Below are 14,638 nucleotides of genomic sequence, written 5' to 3'. Positions count from 1 at the left end.
GGGCACGAAACATTTTTGCAGGGACACACCCCAGGAACAAGGATAGACTAGACAATCGTTTAGTCTTTGCGACTCGTTACGACAACCATTCTGGGCATCTTAACAAGGTACTCAAGAAACATTGGCCAATTGTGAATACTGATCTAACATTACCTTTCACACGCATGGATCCACCCATGTTGGCTTACCGTCGAGGCCCTAATCTCAAGCAAATGCTTATGAGACCTGTATTATACCCTAATGCACCTATGTCCACTGCCCAGTTGTTACAACAAAAACCAGGTTGTTTCTCCTGTGGGAGCTGCACCACGTGTCGTTCTATGATGGTGGGACCAACATTTTCTCACCCACATACTGGCTCCACCATTAAACTCAAATATCATCTACATTGTAGATTAGATTTTGTCATCTATATCTTAAAATGTCCATGTGGACTATTTTACGTTGGGTTAACCAGTCGTAACTTCAGGGACAGAATGGCGAACCATCGCTCATCTATACATGTCGCATTGAGTAGTGGTAAATCCGATAAACCGGTGGCTCGTCATTTCATTGAAGCTCGCCACCAAGTGGCGAGTCTCAAATGTAAAATTATAGATTGGGTACCCCCGATGATTACTGGTGGAGACAGAACCAAGAGGTTGAAACAAAGGGAGTGCTTTTGGATCAATCACCTGGACACGGTATCCCCGCGAGGACTAAACGAATGCAACCCCTATGGGGTATTCCTATAGAGAGTTGCTGGAATACTTATCTTTTTGTGTGATTTATGTATATTAGTGATCAGGAGATTTCCTTTGTGATCATTTATGTTGTGATCTTTCTGTATGTAGGTCTTTATATATTCATCTATATATATATATTTTTGTATGTAGGTCTTTATTTATTTATTTATATATATTTATATATGTATTATAAAAAACTTTTTTTGTAAGTAGGTTTTTGAATATGAATCTGTTTTTCCGTTTTTTTGTTTTTTTGTTTTGATGTCCAAAGTGTGTGCTTTCATGTATTAGCCCATCCTCTCAGGTCCCTGATGGCTAGAAATTAAACCATTAAATTAAATAAAAATATTTAAGATCCACTTATTACACATACACTCAGCTGTTAGACATTAGAGACACGTAAGCCACTCTTTGAACATTTGATTAAGCAGGCTTAAATCCCTGACTGCTGTGATGTACTAAGGAAATGCCAATCTGGTTTGTTTTGGAGTTTAGAATAGATCAGGTGGGGTTAACACAGAGAATCCAGGTGATACAGATCAGCCCGAATTCTACTTCTCCCTTTGACCAGTGAATACGTGTGCTACCGCGGCCGCAGCGTCAGTCTGTGACATGACACGCGTCAACTTCCGGTACGTGGAACGCACCACTTCCGGGAGTTGGAACGCAAGACGCGGCGTGTAATCTTTACATTCTAGTCTCAGCGTCTTGAGCACCACATACACTAGTACAATTTGTGAATCAACGGTCGGGCATAGGAGCCATTGTATATTTAACCATATCAATTATTAAACTTGAAAAGTTCCCTTTGAGTGAGGCGTTTTTTCAGTCCTTGCGGATCTACTTCCGGTTTGAGGGTATATAAACCTCCGGGGCATGGATGTCCACAGCATGTCTCCTGGGAACACATGGCTGATATTGACTCCTGGTAAGCACCCCTTTTCTGAGCAACTTGTGCTTTATTACTTGTTTCATGTAGTGAGTTTTGCATTGATATACATCGCTTTGAACAGGCTGGACTGATTAGCACATAGGAACAAACAGAGAACCCAGGATACGGCACACTGGGATTGTGATCCCGATAGGTAAAAGCCTGTTTAAACAGCATATGTTTATTTGTGATAATAGAAAGCCTATGGGAGGTCTAACAGTTTTTTGTTGTTCCCAGTTGCTATGGGACCATTTATGTTGTTGGTAGTCTGCTGGATGTCGACACGGCTGCTGCTGAGCTCATGAGTAAGTGATGAGGCTTAGACCTGTCTCAGAGTATATACCCCTTACACCTGAGGGTTCATTGGTAAAACTAGGCACACTATGCGTCTAAAGGATTAAGGTGTCTTCTTCTTCTTTCTAATCTGGGTGATGAGTGGCACCTGTGTTGGTGGTGTGTAATACTTCAAAATATTATCTGGTACTAAGCACATTTTTTTAAAATAACACTGTCACTATATGAACGGGGCATTGATACCCAGTCTATAGAGATTTTCTGCCATCGCATATGGGGCCTGGGAGGCTGAGTCTTTTCTCATTTTGTATTTTTATAGGCATTTTCTAATGATTGTATAAACTGAGAACAAATGATTTCGTATTGCCTTTCTTGAAAAAGATCCTGTGGAAGGATCGAAACGTCGATTGCATGAGGCTACAATAAAGAATATTAATATTGAAGAAGTGTTGTATCAGTGAGAGTGCGCCCGCCACTTATGTGGACTTCGATATATTCAGCGGACTTCGTTCTGTTGGGATAGCACCCACCCTTGAATAACTGATGCGAGTACAGGACCCTTTTGTTATATATATATATATATATATATATATATATATAGAGAGAGAGAGAGAGAAAAAGACGAGTAGTCAGCACTCCTTTTGAATAAACAACTGCCACAGTGCTAGAGATAAAATCATGCACAAATTGAGTATTAGCACTCTGCGGACAAAACAACTTCCAGCAACACAGTAATCACCACGCTGAGTTTTGCAACGTTGCGAGCCTGTATTGGTCCGCCGTCAGGCAGTACAGTTATATAGTGTGTATGTGTGTGTATATATACAGGCTGAGTCTCCCTTATCCAAAATGCTTGGGACCAGAGGTATTTTGGATATGGGATTTTTCCGTATTTTGGAATAATTGCATACCATAATGAGATATCATGGTGATGGGACCTAAATCTAAGCACAGAATACATTTATGTTACATATACACCTTATACACACAGCCTGAAGGTCATTTTAGCCAATATTTTTTATAACTTTGTGCATTAAACAAAGTGTGTCTACATTCACACAAATCATTTATGTTTCATATACACCTTATACACACAGCCTGAAGTATTAAACAAAGATTGTGTACATTGAGCCATCAAAAAACAAAGGTTTTACTATCTCACTCAAAAAAGTCCGTATTTCGGAATATTCCGTATTTCGGAATATTTGGATATGGGATGCTCAACCTGTGTGTATATATATATATATATATATATATATACAGATAGCTATATAGCACAAGCGGTGTTCTGATTGTGGCACCCCTATAAACCAGCGGGAGCTTCTAGACCGCCAGCCAATCAGGAGCTGGAGGCTCGCTGACTGGCAGCCAATCAGGAGTCGCTGTCCCTGTCTCTAGTTACTTCATTGCTGCTGCTTGCCGGTGCGCTAGTGCAACACTGGTGGCCCTGCACTTTCTACACCCCTGCCACCTGGGCCCCGAAGCTGTGGATGAAGATGATCAGTGGCGCACTCAGAGGGTTCCCCGATCACTCCTGTCTCCAAGCCGCCACCAGTTGTCACAGGCACTGCAGCATCGCCCACTCTGTTTTAGGTTGCAGAGCCTTGATGCTGATTAGTGAATGGCTATGTCCATCCACCATTCACAGTGGTGGGATGCTTCCACACACTGACTGGTGGATGGCTGGAGCTGTCCACCAATCAGAACGCACAAAGCTGTAAGCATAGCCATTAGAGACGGCAGAAGGCAGCCCACCCAGCAGGTTAGTATAGTAATCATCTGATTTGGTTGCCCCACATTAATCTGAGGTCTGCTGATTACACTTTTTTTTTTTTTTTGTGTGAAATGGGGCTATATAATATATATTTGCTGGCCAGCACTCAAAACAATAATGTTACTTGGTGGCCTCCATAATTCATTCTCCTTTATATAGAATATAATTTATATTTTATCTTGGATGACATCTCGCCACCTCAAACTTAATATTTCAAAAACAGAGTTAATTACATTTCCACCGGCCAATAGTAGGTACCAACCTGATATCTCTATCACTGTTGAAAACTCGACAATCAACCCTACCCCACAAGCTTGCTGCCTAGGTGTCATCTTTGACTCTGATCTGTCCTTTGTTCACCACATTCCATCTGTCTTAAAATCATGTTACATGCATCTAAAAAACATATCCAAAATACGACCATACCTTACACAAGACACTGCTAAAACTCTAATCCATCCTCTCATTATCTCCTGCATTGATTATTGCAATAGTCTCCTAACTGGTCTTCCAAAAACGAGACTCTCACCACTACAATCCATTCTGAATGCAGCTACGAGGCAAATTCTTCCTTGCTAGAAGTTCGTCTGCAGATCCACTCTGTCAGTCCCTCCGTTGGCTACCTGTATTCTACCATATTCAATATAAAATACTTTTACTCACATACAAGGCCATTACCTAAACTAAACCAACGTACATCACTTCGCTTATCTCAAAATATCTCCCAACCTGACCTCTTCGCTCTTCACAAGATCTGCGTCTCTCATCCACACTCATTACTCGCTACCACTCATGATTGCAGGACTTTCTTCAGGCTGCACCCACTCTGTGGAATGCCCTACCACGCACAATAAGACTCTCCTCTAGTCTCCAAACCTTCATGCGTCCCCTGAAAACTCACCTCTTCAGGCAAGCGTATTAATTTCCAGAACCGCCCACATAACTTTCATAAACTTTTCTACCAAATTGCATCCGCTCTGCACAGTCCACACATATCCTCACATGTCTTCTCATTGTTCACTTTCCCTTCCTCCCGACCCCGGTTCATCATTGCTGTGTGACCATATCATACAGCCCACCAAGAACCTTTGCAATCTGGTGGACAACTATGCAATAGATAGCACCTTTCCTTGTATATACATGCCTATTTCCCTATAGATTGTAAGCTTGCGAGCAGGGCCTTCCTACCTCTATGACTGTTTGTTATTACCCAGTTTTGTTATATCATTGTTAATTCCAATTGTAAAGCGCAACAGAATTTGCTGCGCTATTTAAGAAACTGTTAATAAATAAATAAAATAAATAATAATAGAACATGCGATAAAACAAACATAGGTGGCAGTGGCACTCATGGGGCACAGATATGTTGTGCTTACAATGGGCAGCATGTTTATGCCCGATGAGTGCCACCACATGCTTCCGTCATTTTGTGTGTGTGTATATGTATGTATATATGTGTGTGTGTGTGTGTGTGTATGTATTTTTCTCTTACGTCCTAGAGGATGCTGGGGACTCCGTAAGGACCATGGGGTATAGACGGGCTCTGCAGGAGATAGGGCACCTAAAAGAACTTTGACTATGGGTGTGCACTGGCTCCTCCCTCTATGCCCGTCCTCCAGACCTCAGTTAGATTCTGTGCCCAGAGGAGAAAGGGTACAAAGCAGTGAGCTCTCAAGAGTTTGCTGTTTTAAAGAATTTTGTTAGGTATTTTATTTTCAGGGAGACCTGTTGGCAACAGGCTCCCTGCATCGTCGGACTGAGGAGAGAGAAGCAGAGCTGGCTTGTAAGGTTGGGCACTGCTTCTAGGCTACTGGACACCATTAGCTCCAGAGGGAGTCGGAACACAGGTCTCACCTGGGGTTCGTCCCGGAGCCGCGCCGCCGTCCTCCTCACAGATGCCGAAGATAAAAGCCGGGTGAGTATTGAGGAAAAGACTTCAGGCGGCAGAAGACATCAGATCTTCATGAGGTAAGCGCGCAGCGGTAAGCTGCGCGCCATTGCTCCCAGACACACACACACAAGAGGCACTGTAGGGTGCAGGGCTCAGGGGGGGGGGGGGCGCCCTGGGCAGCAATAAACCTCTATTTTGGGCATAAATATGTTGGATTAGGCTGTGGGACAGTAAATCCACGGACCCCCGCCATTTTCTTACAATATCATGAGGGTACCGAAGCCCGCCCTCGGGTGGGCGGGGCTTGATCCTCGGCACTAACCAGCGCCATTTTCTCCACAGAGGCTGCATCAGAAAACGCTGGCTCCCTGTTCTCTCCCCTGCTGAGCTTCACAGAGGAGGGGATTGGCGACGCAGTGAGTGGAGATTAACATTATAAATATATAAAAGCGCTATCTGGTCATATATTCCAGTGTTTGGGCGCTGGGTGTGTGCTGGTATTCTCTCTCTCTGTCTTCCCTAAGGGCCTGGTTGGGGTTTTGTCCCCTTATAGGTAACCCCCTGTGTGTGTGGGGTGTCGGTAAGTGGGTGTCGACATGTCTGAAGCGGAAGGCTTCTCCCAGGAGGAGGTGGAGCAAATGAGTGGTGTGTCCCCGTCGCTGGTGCCGACTCAGGATTGGATGAGCATGTGGCATAGGTTAAATGCAAGTGTGACATCTTTACATGACAGGCTTGATAAGGCTGAATTAAGGGGAACATCAGGGGGTCAATCCTCGGATTGGACCGATTCACAGGGCCCGTCGGGGTCTCAAAAACGTACCTTAACACAAGACACTACTACCGACACGGACTCTGATTCCAGTGTCGACTATGACGAAGTAAAATTGCACCCTAGGGTGACTAAAACCATTCAGTGTATGATTGTGGCTATTAGGGATGTCTTGCATATTGAGGATGAACCCTCGGTCCCCGACACAAGGGTACACATGTTTAAGGAAAAGAAACAGATTATTAATTTTCCCACATCTCATGAATTAAATGAATTCTTTATAAAAGCTTGGGAGACTCCGGAGAAGAGGCCGCAGATCCTCAAAAGAATTTATATGGCATACCCCTTCCCTAAACAGGACAGGGAGATTTGGGAATCACCTCCCACTGTGGACAAGGCACTGACGCGCTTGTCCAAGAAGGTGGCGCTACCGTCTCCTGACACAGCTGCCCTTAAGGACCCTGCAGATCGCAGGCAAGAAACTACCTTAAAGTGTATTTATTCTCATACGGGGGCTGTATTACGACCGACGATTGTGTCGGCATGGGTGTGTAGCGCAGTTGCATCTTGGGCAGATGAGCTGACAGATAATTTTGAAAATATGGATAAGGATACTATATTCTTAACTATAGCCCATATAAAAGACGCAGTCTTATTTATGAGGGATGCTCAAAGAGACATTGGATTGCTGGCTTTTAGGGCCAATGCCATGTCGATCTCAGCGAGACGATCCTTATGGACTCGCCAATGGACGGGTGATGCGGATTCAAAAAAGCATATGGAAGTACTACCCTATAAGGGTGATGTATTGTTTGGGGATGGGCTGATGGACCTGGTTTCCACAGCTACAGCAGGTAAATCAAATTTTTTACCATATATTCCCCAACAGCAGAAGAAAATGCCACCCTATCAGATGCAGTCCTTTCGGTCGCACAAGTCCAGAAGAGGTCGGGGATCCTCCTTCCTTGCCAGAGGTAAGGGCAGAGGCAAAAGAGCACCTGCTTCGGCAGGCGCCCAGGAACAAAAGTCCTCCCCGGCTACTCCAAAACCCACAGCATGACGCCGGGACTCCCCTGAGGGAGTCCGCACCGGTGGGCGCACGTCTTCGACTTTTCAGCCAGGTCTAGGTCAGCTCAGACCTGAATCCCTGGGTGTTAGAAATAGTTTCCCAGGGTTACAAACTGGAATTCGAAGAGGTGCCCCCGCGCCGATTTTTCAAGTCGGCCCTACCAGTTTCCACATCGGAACGGGATGTAGTGTTAGCTGCAATTCAAACGCTGTGTATACAGCAAGTGATAATCAGGGTTCCCATGAACCAGCAGGGAAGAGGTTACTACTCAACCCTCTTTGTGGTCCCGAAACCGGACGGTTCGGTCAGACCTATCTTGAATCTGAAATCCCTAAACCTGTACATAAAAAGATTCAAATTCAAAATGGAATCGCTCTGAGTGATTATAGCCAATATGGAGGAAGGGGAGTTTATGGTGTCTCTGGACATAAAAGATGCGTACCTTCATGTCCCCATATATCCCCCCCATCAAGAATTCCTGAGATTCGCTGTACAGGATTGTCATTACCAATTTCAGACGTTGCTGTTTGGGCTTTCCACGGCCCCGAGGATTTTCACCAAGATAATGGCGGAAATGATGGTGGTCCTGCGCAAGCATGGAGTCACAATTATCCCATACTTGGACGATCTCCTGATAAAAGCGAGATCAAGGGAGAAATTGCTGAGCAGTATGGCGCTCTCTCTGAAAGTGCTCCAGCAACACGGTTGGATTCTAAATCTACCGAAGTCACAGTTGATTCCGACAACTCGACTACCGTTCCTAGGTATGATACTGGATACGGAACAAATGAAGGTCTTCCTTCCAATGGAGAAAGCCCAGGACATCCAGAACATGGTCAGAGACCTGCTGAAACCGAAAAGGGTGTCTGTTCACCAGTGCACTCGAGTTCTGGGAAAGATGGTGGCGGCCTACGAGGCCATTCCATTCGGAAGGTTCCATGCAAGGACTTTTCAATGGGACCTTCTGGACAAGTGGTCCGGGTCCCATCTACACTTACATCGAAAAATTACTCTGTCCCCAGGGGCCAGGGTGTCTCTCCTGTGGTGGTTGCAAAGTGCTCACCTACTGGAGGGTCGCAGATTCGGAATTCAGGATTGGATCCTGGTTACCACGGACGCGAGCCTCCGAGGATGAGGAGCAGTCACACAAGGAAGACATTTTCAGGGACTTTGGTCAGACCAGGAGTCATGTCTACACATCAATGTGTTGGAACTCAGGGCCATATACAACGGCCTTCGACAAGCGCAGAGTCTTCTTCGAAACCTACCGGTTCTGATTCAGTCAGACAATGTCACAGCAGTGGCTCATGTGAACCGCCAAGGCGGGACAAGAAGCAGAGTCGCGATGGCGGAAGCCACCAGGATTCTTTGCTGGGCGGAAAATCACGTGAGCGCTCTGTCGGCTGTCTTCATTCTGGGAGTGGACAACTGGGAAGCAGACTTCCTCAGCAGACACGATCTCCATCCAGGAGAGTGGGGACTTCATCAAGAAGTCTTTGCAGACATAATACGTCTTTGGGGAACTCCTCAAATAGACATGATGGCGTCGCGCCTCAACAAAAAACTTCAGAGGTATTGTGCCAGGTCTCGGGACCCTGAGGCAGTAGCAGTAGACGCTCTGATAACACCGTGGGTGTTCAAATTGGTCTACGTGTTTCCTCCTCTTCCTCTCATCACAAAAGTGTTGAGGATCATAAGACGAAGAAGAGTACAGACGATACTCGTTGTCCCAGATTGGCCTCGAAGGGCCTGGTACTCAGATCTACAAGAGATGCTCACAGGAGATCCCTGGCCTCTTCCGCTGAGGGAAGACCTGTTGCAACAGGGGCCCTGTGTATTTCAAGACTTACCGCGGTTACGTTTGACGGCATGGCGGTTGAACGCCGAATCCTAGCAAAAAAGGGAATTCCGGAAGAGGTCATCCCTACTTTAATAAAGGCTAGGAAGGAGGTGACGGTTAAGCATTATCACCGTATCTGGCGAAAGTATGTGTCTTGGTGTGAGACCAAGAATGCACCTATGGAAGATTTTCATCTGGGTCGTTTTCTCCACTTCCTACAAACAGGAGTGGATATGGGCCTGAAATTAGGCTCTGTTAAGGTACAGATTTCGGCCCTCTCGATTTTCTTTCAGAAGGAATTGGCTTCTCTTCCAGAAGTCAAGACGTTTGTAAAGGGAGTGCTGCACATCCAGCCCCCTTTTGTGCCTCCAGTGGCACCATGGGACCTCAACGTGGTGTTGCAGTTCCTAAAATCACACTGGTTTGAACCGCTTAACAAGATTGAGTTGAAATTTCTTACTTGGAAGGTGGTCATGTTGTTGGCCTTGGCATCGGCAAGGCGAGTATCAGAATTGGCGGCTTTGTCACACAAAAGCCCCTACTTGATTTTTCATGTGGATCGAGCTGAATTGAGGACACGTCCGCAATTTTTGCCTAAGGTGGTTTCTTCATTCCATGTGAATCAACCTATTGTGGTGCCTGTGGCTACAAGTGACCTGGAGGATTCCAGATCCCTGGACTTAGTCAGGGCCTTAAAGAATTATGTAGCCAGGACGGCTAGAATTAGGAAAACAGAGGCCCTGTTTGTCCTGTATGCGGCCAATAAGATTGTCGCACCTGCTTCGAAGCAGACTATTGCTCGCTGGATCTGTAATACAATTCAGCAGGCTCACTCTACGGCTGGGTTGCCGGTACCAAATTCGTTTAAGGCCCATTCCACTAGGAAGGTGGGCTCTTTTTGGGCGGCTGCCCGAGGCGTCTCGGCATTACAACTTTGCCGATCGGCGACTTGGTTGGGGTCAAACACTTTTGCTAAATTCTACAAGTTTGATACCCTGGCTGATGAGGACCTAGCGTTTGCTCAGTCGGTGCTGCAGAGTCATACGCACTCTCCCGCCCGATTGGATGCTTTGGTATAAACCCCATGGTCCTTACGGAGTCCCCAGCATCCTCTAGGACGTAAGAGAAAATAAGATTTTAAACCTACCGGTAAATCTATTTCTCCTAGTCCGTAGAGGATGCTGGGCGCCCGTCCCAGTGCGGAAACTCTGCAAGACTTGTATATAGTTGTTGATTACATACTACTAGTTGTAGTGTCCATCTCCTCTTGGCACAGTTCTCTAACTGAGGTCTGGAGGAGGGGCATAGAGGGAGGAGCCAGTGCACACCCATAGTCAAAGTACTTTTAGGTGCCCTATCTCCTGCGGAGCCCGTCTATACCCCATGGTCCTTACGGAGTCCCCAGCATCCTCTACGGACTAGGAGAAATAGATTTACCGGTAGGTTTAAAATCTTATTATTTATTTATTTATATACTTTGATGTCTCACTCCCACTGTAGCTGCACCGACATCCTCCGCTCCACCCACATCTGCATTCCGCCTTTCCTCCAATGGGGACCCTGCCCATTTTGTCGGTATAGGGCCCCACAGTTTCTGATGGCAGCCCAGTATATATTATATATCTCCAGTTAATCAATGTTTTCTCTCCAAACTAGATTGGTTCATTGAAGATTTTGAAGGAAATTAGCCACAATTCGCAAATCAGATGTCAAATTGCTGACCTTGGAGGACTGCAGACAATGGTTAAAATACTTGACTACCAAGACAAAGACTTGAAATGCCTGGCAGCGGAAACCATTGCAAATGTTGCAAAGTTCAAACGAGCTCGACAAACCGTTCGGCAGCATGGTGGCATAAAGAAATTGGTAAGTAATTTGGAGTCTCTATTGGTTCAAGTTCAAAGTTACATGTTTTGTCAACTTTTCAGGTCACTGTGTGTCTCCTGTCTGCTCTTCTTGGTGGTCTTGTGTATGTACTACCAGCATCAGTGCTATTAATCCTTTCTAGCTGGGTGAGACAAATATTCAACACAATAATCAAGTTTTGTTTTGAATATTACACGTGTGGTTAATTATGCGCACTGACATGCTCAGAAAAGTCAGAACATTGGCGCAAATAGTGTGTAAAAAGATTTTTTTTACGTGTTGGACAAATACCGAATATTGAAACGGTGCCTTTATAGAGGACGAATCTGTTTTGCTAGTAACTTCTGCAGAGTTATTAATTCATTTTCTTACCGCAGATGGCATTTCCCATTCCCATAATAACCTAATGGCCCCAACAGCTGCTGTGCTACATAACTATCCTTACATTAAATTGTCAAAACAGGTAATACATTCATTTCACAACATGACCGAATATATTTCCTCATGTTATTCAATATGTGCTTTTTTTTTCAAGTGCCTGGCAGCGCTGCTTTGGTCAAGTGCCTGGCAGCGCTGCTTTGGTCAAGTGCCTGGCAGCGCTGCTTTGGTCAAGTGCCTGGCAGCGCTGCTTTGGTCAAGTGCCTGGCAGCGCTGCTTTGGTCAAGTGCCTGGCAGCGCTGCTTTGGTCAAGTGCCTGGCAGCGCTGCTTTGGTCAAGTGCCTGGCAGCGCTGCTTTGGTTTTTACACAAACATTACCTCTATAGACTACAGCACCACCAACCTCTCCTGGAATCCCATATCTATTCCTCACCTACCAAATAATTCCTTAGTCCGCCCAGAGCTATGAAGAAGGATCACTCTACCATCGTTATCTCCTGTAATCACTCCTCACCCCTGTTTTTCATCACATCCCCACATACTATTCCCCTTTATTATCTCCTGCACCCCACCAACTTGTTCCATATCCCTGGCTATGTTATTAATCATCCATATGCCTCCCAGCCCTCTTCATCACAATTGCCATCCCTCTGTATCCCCCTCCCTATCCCTTTTCATCCTTCTATAATTTTTCAGCATCCACCTACCTATCCCTCATCGCCTTTCTTTTCTTTTGCCCTAAAACAAACAGTAGAAGCTATGGTATAACAAAGCAAGCGCTCCAGTCCTCTGCCTGCTGTTTCTCTGTGATCAGCATGGTGGCTGTCCGGTACTCTCCTTGTCACAGTGGCAGGGTTCCTTGCACAGGGTCACATGATGCTATGGCTCTAAATCACAGGCTGATATGTACTGTGCTGTGACCTGTAAGTGACTGGGATCTAGACTATCATGGGACTCAAGCTCTTCCAGTGCAGCAGGGAGAACAGCAGGCAGCAAGCTCTGCTTCAAACAGGCAACAGGTGTCCAAAAGGCCCACCCCATTGGTATATGGGCAAGAGGCCCTCCTAACTCATGAGATCAAGTACCCTCCTGCATCCATGGTGGATATGCCACTTGTATATTGGTAAATAGGCATGTAAATACAAATCAGTGATTAGATGATTCTATGCTAGAGTTTTATTCTAAGAACAATTGTAGCTAAAAATCCATGGATTAAAAATGAGGACATGCACAATAGTGCAGAGTGCTTTGTTCCAGGAAAGCATTAACACCTAAAAGAAAATTCATAACATCATAATGCTTTTATCCATTGCTTCATGTTTTATTCTTAATTAACTCTAACCGCTAAGATAAATCTATATGAACTCCCAGCCTGCTAGATGAACTACAAAAACATAAGATCAGTACACTGTAACTATAAAACACTGGACTATATCATATTCGCCAATACAAATTTAAACATATATGAACTACAAAGTTATGTTGTATTGTCTATAACTGTCACTATCTATTGTACTTTATATACTATACCTGGAACATGATTTCATAGTTTAATATACACACTGTTGCTTTGGCTGTGAATATAGGAGAACATTTTTGCTTTGTCTGCAGATCCAAGTTTTTCTGGCAAAATATTTTTCAAGCTGTGAAAATGTCTGGGTTGTTTTTATTTTAGCAAAATCACTACCAAAAAATAACACCGCAACCTCAAAAGAACTTTCTTGTTTTTTTTTTTTCTTACTTTGAAAGATAAAACATTGATGTTTTAAAACTTGATAGAGCAAAACCACCGCTGTGTGTGCACTCGTAACATTGACAATTCCTCAATATGTCCAGTAATATAATTATGTTTTGCCAATTTTTAAAATTGCTTGGCTTTTCATTTTACCAGGATTTATGGCAGGCAGATTTATAACGTATAAAGCTTATGAGAAGATTTAATTAATCATTGACAGCCGGGCAGTATATTGCATGACCAATAGCTCCACCTCCTTTGGCTAGTTAATCTATTTTTTCAATAAGTCATTTTCCAGTTCTATAACTGACTCGATTAGAAATGCTTTGGCGGAAAAAAAAATTCCATTTAAGAATTTGTTTTAAATATTGGGGAAAGATTGGAATGCAAGTTTCGTGGGTATGTTGTGCATCTGGAAAATACCATTCTTTTCAAAGACAGTTAATAAAATTAATAGATGCCCGATGAGAAAAAACAATTGTATTTAAAATAAACAAAAACAGCCTTTAATCCGTTCTCAGTACAACTAATAAAAAAAAAAACATGTATAACAGAGAACAGTGACTGCACGTTATTTAGTTTCCAGTCAGCTGTATTTTCATGTAAAATAAATATGCAATTAATTAACATATCACAGTGACATATGACTGACAGATTAAACAACAACAGTGTACTATGGGGGTGATTCCGAGTTGTTCGCTCGCTAGCTGCTTTTAGCAGCATTGCACACGCTAAGCCGCCGCCCTCTGGGAGCAGGGGCGGATCCAGAAGAAAATGATAGGGGGGGCACCATGGAAGGGGAACTACATTTGCGTGCGGCTTCGGTGATGTGAGTTGGCGCTTCTTATACAATGCCCACAGTTGTAGCGCTCATTATGCAATGTCCACTGTACTGGTAGTGCCCCTTATATAGACCCCATAGTAGTGGTGCCCCTTATGCAATGCCCGTATTGCCCCCAGTAGTAATGTTGCCTGTAGTAATGCCCGCAGTCATTTAGTGAGTGTGGCCAATTAAAATGAGACGTGATACACAGACATATGCCCCCAATAGTGCAGTGCCAAATCCACAATTGCACCCACAGTGCCAGATCCACAAATGCCCCCACAGTGCCAGATCCAAAAATGCCCCCCACAGTGCCAGATCCAAAAATGCCCCTACAGTGCCAGATCCAAAAATGCCCCTACAGTGCCAGATCCAAAAATGCCCCTACAGTGCCAGATCCAAAAACGCCCCCACAGTGTCAGGTATACAAATGCCCCCACAGTGCCAGGTAAACAATTGCCCTCACAGTGCCAGGTACACAATTGCCCCCACAGTGCCAGGTATACAATTGCCCTCACAGTGCCAGGTATACAAATGCCACCA

At 44.6% G+C, this 14,638-nt stretch overlaps 1 protein-coding gene across 4 annotated transcripts in view; it reads left to right on the top strand.

The window, feature by feature from the left end:
* The window catches only part of ODAD2 (outer dynein arm docking complex subunit 2), a 367,969-nt gene that overhangs the window by 217,449 nt on the left and 135,882 nt on the right, over window positions 1–14,638 (top strand). For all 4 annotated transcript variants that reach the window (XM_063922013.1, XM_063922015.1, XM_063922014.1 and 1 more), the window contains exon 12: window positions 10,950–11,159. In XM_063922013.1, coding sequence (XP_063778083.1) covers window positions 10,950–11,159 — 210 coding nt within the window. The remainder of the gene's footprint in view (window positions 1–10,949; window positions 11,160–14,638) is intronic.

The sequence above is a fragment of the Pseudophryne corroboree genome, chromosome 5 (assembly GCF_028390025.1).
Source record: "Pseudophryne corroboree isolate aPseCor3 chromosome 5, aPseCor3.hap2, whole genome shotgun sequence".
Taxonomy (NCBI): domain Eukaryota; kingdom Metazoa; phylum Chordata; class Amphibia; order Anura; family Myobatrachidae; genus Pseudophryne; species Pseudophryne corroboree.
This window is presented reverse-complemented; position numbering and strand designations above follow the sequence as displayed.